The sequence below is a fragment of the Bombina bombina genome, chromosome 3 (genome assembly GCF_027579735.1).
Source record: "Bombina bombina isolate aBomBom1 chromosome 3, aBomBom1.pri, whole genome shotgun sequence".
Taxonomy (NCBI): Eukaryota; Metazoa; Chordata; class Amphibia; order Anura; family Bombinatoridae; genus Bombina; species Bombina bombina.
In genome coordinates this window covers 146,807,680-146,820,314 of record NC_069501.1, presented here as the reverse complement: position 1 = coordinate 146,820,314, position 12,635 = coordinate 146,807,680, and the positions used below count along the sequence as shown (strand labels likewise).

The window sequence follows — 12,635 nt, the reverse complement described above, 5'->3', positions numbered from 1 at the left end:
TTAAAATATATTTTGAATTACCATTGTGTATAGAAGTATGCAGGACTTACCTCTTAAAATCTTATCTGGTCCAATGCCTTCATAAATATTTAAAGCATCTGTATAAGGTTCAGTATCAAATGAAGTAAAAGTCAATTTGATGTTGAAACCATTTGTAGCACTGAAATAAAAATAAGCACACAAATTATATTACAAAAAAAAACGATTAAGGTTGATTGATACTTTGATGAAAGTGCATATATACCTGAAAGCAAATGTTGGACAAATTCAATGAGAGAGCTGGATAGACTACAAAGGTGAAAAGTATATGAAGAATTAAATAGGTACATGGTTGTGTATAAGTAAGTTATGAGAGTATATACTGATATTTTATGTCAGTATGAGCATATGAGGGAGATAGTTATCCATCGGGGCTAAAGCCCCATATCTACCAATATTTTAGCAACACCCCTGAGGGACTGGGCCTTGGAATGCAAAAAGATGACAATAATGTGTCTGAAGGTTACTGCTAACATGTAAACAAGTAATGTCTGCAAAAGAATAATAAATACAATATATATATATATATATATATATATTATGGGCCAGATTATTAGTGGATCGCAAATTAACACTTCCGCTTGAGCATTTGATGCGCTAGAAGTAATCTTTTTGCGCTAGTGGGGTAGTGTTCATATTACGAGTTTGAAGGTAAACTGTTTTTACTCTTGCGCTGACCCAACAAATGTAAAAAGCTGGTTAGAATATTGCATGTGCATTCACGTATTCCCCCATAAAAGTCAATATAGAAAAAAAAGTGGAAAAAAACACCCCACTTTCGCGCAAACCTTATCTCATATCCTCATTTGTGTTAACCTGACATGAATATATGAATATTTCATATTCCAATGTTCTTCAAATAACAGAATATATTCTATTTATTCATATTTCCACATATATCTGATGTTTTTTTGGTACTATATTTATCTATACCTATATATATATACAATATTTTATATATATATATATATATATATATATATATATACACACACACAATATATACACACACACAATATATATATATACACAATATATATATATATATATATATATATATATATATATATAAAAGAATATATATTTATAAATACATAGAACATATTCTGCTATGTGAAGAACATAAGATAGTGAAATATTTACAGTAAATACACAGTATAACACTTTATTGAATAGGAATATTGCATACATATGATTTTTCAAGTTTTTATCTACTTAACTGCAAAGGGCTCTAATAAATATACATTTATGTGTTTATATGTGTATACATGTCTGTAAATAGATTAATATATATATATATATATATATATATATATATATATATATACGTAATATATATATATATATATATATATATAAATATATATATATATACAGTATATTCATCCCAACAAATCGCTCTCTCGATTTAAGTTTCAAAACTAGGGGAGAGTGGTGTTGAGCAAGACAGAGAGTTTCTCAAAATAGGGGCCAGTCTGGAGAAGTCTTGTAGATGGGAATTTGAGGAGGTAACAAGAGAGAAGGAGAGGAGGTCATGACCAGAGTGAAGGAGACGGTAGGGAGATAATCTGGAGACTTGGTTAGAGGTATAGGGGCATATGTATCAAGCTCTGTATGGAGTTTGATGCCCCGTGTTTCTGGCGAGCCTGCAGGCTCACCAGAAACACCAGTTATGAAGCAGCGGTCGCAAAGACACACATCGCCGGAAATCAACCCGATCGAGTACGATCGGGTTGATTGACAACCCCCTGCTGGCGGCCCATTGGCCGCGAGTCTGCAGGGGACGGCGTTGCACCAGCAGCTCTTGTGAGCCGTATTCAGCGATGTCTGTCGGACCTGATCCGCACTGTCGGATCAGGTCCGACAGACATTGATAACTAGGGGCCATAGGGTGGTGTAGTGTTATTGAGAGCTTTAAAATTTATAGTCAGAATTTTATGTTTTATTCCGGAGGTTAGAGGAAGCGAGTGAAGGGACTGGCAGAGAGGTACAGCAGATGAGGTGCGATGTGTAAGGAAGATTAGCCTGGCAGAGGCATTTATTATAGATTGTAAGGGAGATAGATGGCAGCTAGGGAGGTCGGAGAGGATGGCGTTGCAATATTCAAGGCAGTAAATGATGAGAGAGTGGATATAAACAAGAAATATCGGCAGTGCCTCTATACTCTATGTGAGACCAGTGCTTATACATTGAGTTAAAACAACCATGGCTGTTATCATTATTATCTCATCATAAACAATTATCGCTAGAGCAAAATGTTAAGAAGAAATTATTGGGCCATCTATATTAAAACCTGGAACTCTATCTCTATACCTAACTGACTGTGTTTCAAGAGAAGATGTAATATTATAAAATGTAAATAGAAACCCAGAGTTCTTACTATCTCTGAGTTATTACCCTAGATTCCAATTCTGACACCCAGATGAACATAAACTACCTTAAGGCTTCTCCTATCTTTAACATCCCACTAGAAATGTTTGTTTTTTCCAAATAGTAACTTGGTCCACTGCCAACTAATACTGCTATCTACCATAATACTAATATTAATTTTACCCTATCAATAGTGGAATACTTAAGTGATACAATAATTTATTTATTTTATTTATTTATAAAATATTTTACCAGGAAGGGTACATTGAGATTTCTCTCGTTTTCAAGTATGTCCTGGGTCCACAAAACATTGCATTGATACAATAGGGTACAATAAAATATAAAAACAATAATAATACACAATAAATGCAAACATTTTACATAGAACAGGTAAGAAACATATAATCAACCATAACAGGTGCATTCTGTTTTGAGATATGTAGAGAGGGATCTCTTAAAGGATATTAGGCTTGGGGAAGGTTTGAAAGTGTGAGGGAGGTCATTCCATAATTGTGGCGCTCGGTAGGAAAAGGAGGATCGAGCTGCTTTCTTTTTGTATTTAGGCAAGCTAAATAATGTGCTGTTACTGGATCGGAGGTTATAGGAGGTGGGAATAGCCGGGGAGAGCATTCTGCTCATGTAGGGTGGGAGCTTCCCAGAAATTCTCTTAAAGACAAGGCAGGAAAGATGGAGGGAGCGTCTGGATTCCAGCGACAGCCAGTTTTATTTTATGTTGGTACATTTGAGGTTACGCTCAAGCAGAGGCTAAACTACCATTGGCACAGAAGTTGCAATGTCACCAATGCCCAAGTGCTGGGGGTCCCATAGCAGAGAGTTTATATATAGGTGCAGAATATATACAATCCCAATGCAGGAGAGCCTTTTATTAATGTTAGTTGCAGGTCCCTCTATCTATCCTCAAAATCATAATACAGAACAGCATGTATATTATTACTATTGCTTACTATTGAGTTATCTTTGTCGCAACAACACAAGGTCTCTGTTGAGTAGGTCCTCTACTATACTTAAGGAAAGTAATCTTCCAACTACAGAATAATAAACACCTAATTTAGGTGTTTAAATGGCAAATTCATCATCAGCACCAAATGTGAAGTCATTTAACAACTTATCAGTATTAAATGTACCCTGTTATGTCCATCCATTTTATTATACCCTTTGGATACAATCATCATTACTATTTGAATATAAAGGCAGTATATACAGTATATGCATATATATATATGTGTGTATGTGTGTGTATGTGTATATATGTGCATATATTTACGTATATACATATATAAATGCATGTATGCGGATATATATGCATGCACACACATTATACAAATATATATATATATATATATATATATTCATCCACAAAATCGCTCTCTCTGGATTTAAGCACAGCAAAGGTTTATTCAGTGATGTTTCGGGTTTACACCCATCCTCAGACCAGGAAGGGAAAGGGTGTAAACCCCGAAACGTCAGTGAATAAACTTTTGCTGTGCTTAAATCCAGAGATTGAGATTTTTGGATAAATATTTGACTACTTCTGCACCCTAGTTCTTAGGATTCCTGCTGATGAGAGTGTGCTTATAAGTATTTTTTAGAAAGCAGCATTCACTGCTTATTAGCTTATTAAATCTACCCCACAGTGTTTAACAGACTGTTTTAAACCTCTAAAGTTACAGCTATGTTAGGATTAGGATGACTTGGGAGACTTAGGGGCCGATTTATGAAATTGTGAGTGGACATGATCTGCTGTAGGGGATCATGTCTGCCGCACATCGATAAATGCTGACAGCATACGCTGTCTGCATTTATCATTGCACAAGCAGTTCTGCACAAGCAGTTCTGGTGAACTGCTTGTGCAATGCCGCCCCCTGCAGATTATTTGCCAATTGGCCTCTAGCAGGGGGTGTCACTCAACCTGATTGTATACGATTGGGCGGATTGCTGTCTGCTGCATCAGAGGTGGTGGACGAGATAAGGAGCAGCAGTCTTAATGAATCAGCTCCTGGATGTCTATGCAAGCAACAATTGTAATCATTACTAAATGAAAAATCTTTGTTAAATAGAACAGAAACACTGCAGTAAGTGTAAGGCAGTAAGGAGCTGTAGGCTTATGTCTGTGATCTGCTGAAAGCAGAATCACATAATCATTCAGCTGGTGCCGGTCAGTTTGGTTAGATAAGATGTGTCCTGAGTATTAAAAAAACGTACACAAAAAATGTCAAGAAATGCACAGCACCGCAACTATCCTTATAAAGTGGTGCTGTGCACTTCTTGAGGATTAAAGAATCTTGTGGATTAAAGTGGTAGACAGAGCCCTAAATGTATGTGCACACTCTAAATAATTTAAATTGTTATGTGATGTCCTATACATTAAGAATACAATCTGCAGGGGAACGTGCACAACATACTATAAAACCTCAACATCTTGAAGCAGTGTCATCTGATCATAGCTGCAATTTTCAGTCTAAAGCTCTGATTTTCTCTGCAGCATCCTGTAAAGTAATTTTAAATTTCCCAGGCTGCATGTGAGATATTTATAGTGCCCCATAATGCACTGCTGTATATTGAAAGAGGTGAGCTCCCTCTGCTTGGAGGAAGGGGAAATCAGCACAGGGGACGGGGGAACAGGATGGGGCGCTATAGAGGCAAACACTGCTGCATAATTACTTTGAGAAGAAATTCAAGTTCAGCAGCAAGGACATATTAAATAAAAATGTTCTTTTTGTTGTGCTGCAAATTTGTGCCCCTTCTGCAGTGGGGCAGTAAGGCAGCTGCCTTTTCTGCCTATATACAAGCACCAGCCGTGAATGTTCGAAAGTGCTATTGTAGGTGTTAGCTTTGGTTGGATTCTCATTTTCAATCCCGATAACAAGTACTTAACAACCAAAAACATGTTTTCAGGGACTTCTTTATTAAAATCTATTTCATGGCTGTGGGCTTTTATAGGTCTAATGTATTTTATATTGTGACCACTTAAAAAACGCACTTCTAATATTGGATAAAACTGAAACAGTTGTGTTTGAGGCCATAATCTTTAGTACTAAACTTTGATGGTAGTGTTATAATATTTTTAAACCATTTTTTATGTTGTCTCACAAACATCATGTGTGGCCCTAGCCCTAAGTGATAGTCAAGTGATCTGAATTAATAGTGTGCCTAGACACAGTATGTGTCAATCAATGCTGTATCTAGGTTACCTTTAAGATAAAATGCTGTGATTTCATAGATTGTTAAAACCAAAATGTACATTTTATTAAAATGACAAGCCAAATAAATCAAACCACATGATAAATCTCATTCATCTGAAGGATTTTTTTAATAATAAAAGTAAGGAAAAATATCAATGCAAGATAATCTGAATAGATTAGGTTTTAAATTTAAAAAGGACAAATTAGGTGCACAAAATAAAAAAGGTAAAAGCACATGTAGTAAATGTTAACAAAGAAAATAGGAATCTTAAAAAATCATTTGACAAAACATAACAGAATTGTAAAAAATACTAGTTTGACAATACTGGTTTGTTAATATATAGCAAAATTCATGTACAATTATTTAAAACAAACTGTTGTGAAGTTAATACAATGCAAAAGCAAATTAAAAGACCAGAGCAAAATGACCCACAAACAAACAAAAATTGAAAAAGAGGTACTCCCAAAAACTTTAATTTTTTTGCATATAAGAATAAGCTAAAGCTTATAGGTATAAAAAGAGGGATAAATATATATATATATATATATATATATATATATATATATATATATATATATATATATATATATATATATATATATATATATATATCGTCTCAAATGAACACAATTTCAGTTTAAAAATATTTTAATTAAAAATATTCTCTTTTCACACACACAATTCACCGGAATATTAAAATAAATTAATATATCTACAAAAATGGTGCAAAGTCCAAAGAATGTAATTTAATTAAATTCAGTAAAAAGAATCTACATAAGATTACTCAAAAAGCAGAAAGTTCATTCTTTTACTTAATAAGCCAAAAATCATAAAAAACAAATTAAACTTTAATACATTACATACAATAAAAATATATAATAAAAGATACTTTCATATGTACACACTGTGCCCTGCAACAAAATGCAACTATGTTTCAAACAGAAACAAAACCACTTTCAGTAATACAAAGGATTAGCTTCCATAGGAATATTCCTTATCCCTTATTGAAGTAGATGGTAGCTCTAAAGGGACCTCCAAAGTCTTCCCAGATGATAAATGGGTAATGAAACCTCCGGATTCTGCAAATAATGGATAGATAGTGGATGAATAGATTGTGAAAGCCGTAAGTTGTCTAAGTGGAAAGACAAAAGTATGCTTAAATATATATCAATACCTTTTAAAACAAAGTATACCAGTACTTACGCATAAGTAAGCAGGTATTGGCGTAGTCTCCCCAGCTTTCCTTCTCTCAAATGGCTGACGGAATTCGGTCTATTCAGTAAGTCATCAGTTTGGGCACAAAGTAGAAGGTGCTGCATCGTTTTGGTGCTCACTTTCTCCTCTGGTTTTTCTCCAACGGTGGCCAAGCTGTGTTCCTGGACGGCGTCTGTGGTGACAGGTGCAGGAGGGTTCCATAAGGGCCATTTGAGAGAAGGAGAGCCGGGGAGACTACGCCGATACCTGCTTACTTATGCGTAAGTACTGGTATACTTTGTTTTAAAAGGTATTGATATACATTTAAGCAACCGATTTTGTCTTTCCACTTAGACGACTTACGGCTTTCACAATCTATTCATCCACTATCTATTCATCATTTGGAGAATCTGGAGGTTTCACTACCCATTTATCATCTGGGAAGACTTTGGAGGTCCCTTTAGAGCTACCATCTACTTCAATAAGGGATAAGGAATATTCCTATGGAAGCTAATCCTTTGTATTACTAAAAGTGGTTTTGTTTCTGTTTGAAACATAGTTGCATTTCATTGCAGGGCACAATGTGTACATATGAAAGTATCTGTTATATATTTTTATTGTATGTAATGCATTAAAGTTTTAATAGTTTTTTATGAATTCCGGCTTATTAAAGGGACATGAAACCCACATTTTTTCTTTCATGATTTAGAAAGAGAATGCAATTTTAAACATATTTCTAATTTACCTCTATTATCTAATTTGTTTTATTCTCTTGATATTCTTTGCTGAAAAGCATATCTAGATATGCTCAGTAGCTGCTGATTGGTTGCTGCACATAGAAGCCTCGTGTGATTGGCTCACCATGTGCATTGCTTTTTCTTCAACTAAGGATATCTAAGAAATGAAGCAAAATAAATAATAGAAGTAAATTGTAATGTTGTTTAAATTTCTATTCTCTATCTGAATCATGAAAGAAAAATGTTGGGTTTAGTGGCTCTTTAAGTAAAAGAATGAACTTTCTGCTTTTTGAGTAATCTTATGTAGATTCTTTTTACTGAATTGAATTAAATTACATTCTTTGGATTTTGCACCATTTTTGTAGATATATTCATTTATTTTAATATTCGGGTGGGTGAATTGTGTGTGTGAAAATAGAATATTTTTAATTAAAATATTTTTAAACTGAAATTGTGTCCATTTGAGACGATATATACATATATATATATATGCGCAAAAATTAAAGTTTTTTAATTTCAAGTTAATACAATGTCAATAGAAATAAAATAACAGGGAAACATCTTGCATAGCTAACATCATTTAATTGTGATCAATCATAATACCCTCTCTTGCAATGTGCAGAATTTAATGCGCAATTTAGGTTCTGTTGTCTATAAACAAAAGTTACTCATTTGTTCACTAAGCATTTTTTGTCTCAGTTTTGCTTAGGGCAGTATATCTAAGCGGTACAGTAAAGAAAAAAAGTATTTAACAGAACATTACAGTATAGATATACTGTAATGGCCATTATACATTTATGTGACGCGTTAGGTGTAAAAAAACCTCAAAAAATTGTGCCTTTTTTAACTTCCTCTTACAGCAGATTTATGTATGTAGCAGTTTTCTAGACCAGCAACACACTGCAAAATGTTTAGGCTTATTAACAACTAACATTAAAGTGATGGTAAATTTCAAACCTTAAGAATGTTGCAATGAAAAATACAAGCAAAAAAATACTTTTTTAAAAGTATATTTTATCATAAAAGTTTTTTAATCCTACTATCGACTGTTCATCCAGCCCTCCTTAATTTCCTCTTTTGGCAGGCCTGTGACATAGAGAGCAGTCCCACCCACTCTCTACATAGGCTTGCTAAGGACTTTTAAAGGGCTGGACTTCAAGAGTGTCATATGACACACACACTGTTTGAAAGTTCATTGGAATTGTCATTAAAAAAATGTTCATCCCAGCGCGCCGGCTTAACATTGTTATAGAAGCATTATTATTTCACAAATCGATTATAAAAAAAAAAAGTACACATATTTTTTTAATGGCAAAGATTACATATATGTCATTTGATTAGATAAAGTTTACCATCACTTTAAAATGAAGCAATTTTAAAGGGACAGTCAACCATAGAATTGTTATTGTTTTAAAAGATAGATAATCCCTTTATTACTCATTCCCCAGTTTTGCATAACCAACACAGTTATATTAATGTACTTTTTACCTTTGTGATTACCTTGTATCTAGGAACCTTCTTCCTGCCCCCTGATCACATGACTGTGACTGTTGATTATCTATTGTCTTAAATTTAGCATTGTATTGTGCTAGATCTTAAATAACTTTCTGTGCCTGAACACAGTGTTATCTATATGGCCCACGTGTACTTTCTGTCTCTTTGTGTTGAAAAGAGATTTAAAAAGAATGTGATAAGAGGCAGCCCTCAAAGGCTTAGAAATTAGCATATGAGCCTACCTATCTTTAGTTTAAACTAAGAATACCAAGAGAAAAAAGCAAATTTGATGATAAAAGTAAATTGGAAAGTCAATTAAAATTAAAGTCCTATCTAAATAATGAAAGTTTAATTTATACTTGACTGTCCCTTTAAGTGACTTTTCAATTTACTTCTAGTATAACATTTTATATGCACAGTGTATATTTAAATGTGTCTGTGATTGGGTGATTGCTGTCACATGATAAAAGTGGTGGCAAATTAAAGTCAATTTTAAAATTTGTCAGAAAAAAAACTATTGCTCATTTAACATTTCGGCAAGAAATAACAAATTAAGGGGGCGCAATATTCTGACCACTTTATTATTGCACTCTACGGCTAGTGTAAACCACATGATATACTATGAATTCTTATACTAATAATTTTGAAATTTACTTGTAAGAGAAGAAGATCCACAAATAGTTTTCTGGATCTTGATATTTTTGTGTCTGGGAATAGATTATGTACAGAAACGTATATTAAACAGGTGAATGCCAATAGTTGCATCCACCATTTGAGTTGCCACCATAATAGGTGGAAAAATATTATCACTAAGGGATAGTATCTTATGATTAAGAAACATTGTAGCAATAATGAAGATTTTGAGACTCGATCTAATGTATTAAAATAAAAAATGCTGGATAGAGGATATGAGGTAAGTGAAATTGAAATGACAACATAGTTTGTGTGATAGATAGGAAAGATCTCATTAAAGATAAGGTTAAAGATAATAATAGAATGGACTCTGACGAAGAAGGAATATTATTTATACCTTTCATTACAAAGTATAGTAAGAACAAACACCTGCTAGAAAAGATATTGAACAGACATTGAGAAAATTTAAAAAAGTGATGATAGATTAGGAATGATATTACCGGACTGACCTCATATTGTATATAAAAAAGCAAGACATTTAAAGATCATATTAGCTCCCACAGAATTAAAAAAGAAGAGAAGTAATTTGAAAAAGATCTTTGGGGAAAAAAATACATGGCTTCTTTCTTTGCACATAATGCAAGTATTCATAGAAAAAGAAAGAGGTTAAATCAAATATAACCGGAAAAATATAGAAAATACAGTAAATAGCATAATTAGGTGTACCGATAGAAATGGTGTCTATATTATAGAATGTAAATGTGGCTTTCAGTACGTAGGGGAGTCGGAAAGACCGCTCCATGGAGGATTACAGAACACATTTGGTCTATTGAAAATCATAATATAGATAGGACTGCCAGTACCTAAACATTTTGCCACATGTAATGGTACTGAACTTAGTTGCTTCTCGTATATAGGTATTGATAGACATAAGGGAGATTGGAGAGGGGAGAATTCCCATAAGGAACTCATAAAAAGAGAAGTAAGTTAGATCTTCCTATTAAAAACTTAACACCCATACGGTCTTAAGCAATAATTTGACATAGGACGTTTTCTCACAGACTAGGCATTTTTTCTGAAAGATGAAATATTTAAGAAATATTTATTATTTTTATTGATTGTTTTATTTTATCTTATAGTATAATGATAATTGTATAAGTAACTTATATACATTTATATTATTACTATTTAAGAAAGGAATGAGGGCTACTTATATATACCCTCTTTCAACTCATTTGACAATTTTTTTAACATTTAATGTATTATATAACTGAATTGGGTGGATATCACTTTAACAAGTATTCAGTAAAAATACAGTAAGGACACATTAGTTGTTAGAGCTTGAGAAAGGTGACTTTAGCCAAAATGCGTTGTTCTAACATTATCCTGAACCGGCTTCTATAATTTGTAATGCTCAGGGGATCTGCAAGATGGTAGAAAAATCCACTCTAATATGCTGGACATTCAAACTTTTCCTCTGAAGAGATTACACTAATTTTAGGACAATACCAGTTATTGCTAGTGTAAGTAAATGATTGCACCTTTTATTTTTGGATCCTTCTCTTTTTGTAATTAGGATATCTTGGTCTCATTGCAGCAAACAACTTTTATTCACCATCTTGATAATTAATACGGGAAACCTTTGGACTGTTGTTATTAAAAAGCTGTTTCACTAACAAGCAGGAGCTTGATTTGAAGTGACTTTTTTATTTTCTATATAATTTCTACAGTCCAAAGATTGTATCGATTGAATATTTGTATGTGTCTGTCAAGTTTTTCTTGAGAGGATTATGTAGAGAAATTTAAGTAGCTTTTATAATATTTGACAAAATGTAGCAAATATAGTACAACTATAACACACTTGAGTTACTCTTGATCTAATTTTGCAACTTAGTATACAAATAATTTTATCCCATAAGAATAATTCCCTTCTATTCTTAGGCATATGAGTATTCTCTGAAATGTATATATACATAAAACAAAGCATAGTTAGTTGTAGACACTTGCTTTTTCAGGACTGTGTTAAATTAAGTGTGAAAAAACATAGGAGGAAGAACCACCGGTAAGTTAACATATGAAGCAAATCAATTATAAGCTTACTGGCTGAGGATCAATAATATGCATGAGCTGAAAGTTTTGAACAAAGTAAGAAAAGATACATGAGGAACCTAACTAGGTAATATAAATGGAAGTACCTTGAATTGCTGCGGGAAGAGTTCCTCTTCTCGAGGTTAAGTGAGAGAAGCTTCTTTGCAACGGCCGTCACGGAAGATAATGTCTCTTTGAAGAGGTGAAGACAGGAGCCAAAGAAATCCGCAATTCACGGAAGAGGCGTGCAGTCTTGTCGGCTGATGACTTGAAGCTGTAGCGGTGTGATCAGCTGATTGAGTCAGATGACGGTTCAAAGTTAACTTTGGCTTGATGTTTAAAGCGTGTTTGCGAAGCGTGGCTCTGACATCAGAGGATTTAACGATTATATACAAAGTAAGAGAATTCAACACATGTAGGTGTAATAGCTAGAGGAAATAAACTTAAGAGGAATCACAATAATATTTCCTGAAATATTATACAGGTCTTGACCTAGGAAACATGAGGCGAATAATAAGTAAGTTCCATAGAACTCGAAGCAGAGATTAGCCAAGAAATGAGCAGGATACAAATTTCCAAGCAATTTGGAAATGGATAACTCCCTCTATTTAAAGGGACAGGCTTAAGTGGGAGCAAACCCATCTTAAAGGAATAGTACATGACAGAATCCCCCTGTCAAGGAACACCTCTGGAGTTCAAGGCTTAGGCAGGTCAGGGTGATGTCTGTGGAAAAGGGAGATCAAGTGGTCTGCAAATAAGTTAAATGTGGGTTCCCAAGAATCTTCCTCATGGGTGAAACCCCTCCAATAAATGAGATACTGTAGCTCCCCTTTGTACCTTCTGGAATCAAGGATATTCAAAACCTCATATTCCTGG

The 12,635-nt window shown here is 33.8% G+C and overlaps 1 protein-coding gene across 1 annotated transcript in view; it reads right to left on the bottom strand.

The window, feature by feature from the left end:
* Nucleotides 1-12,635, bottom strand: part of TMPRSS15 (transmembrane serine protease 15) — an 839,864-nt gene that overhangs the window by 482,153 nt on the left and 345,076 nt on the right. Inside the window, exon 12 of the mRNA XM_053705190.1 lies at nucleotides 51-160. Within this exon, the coding sequence (XP_053561165.1) occupies nucleotides 51-160 (110 nt within the window). The remainder of the gene's footprint in view (nucleotides 1-50; nucleotides 161-12,635) is intronic.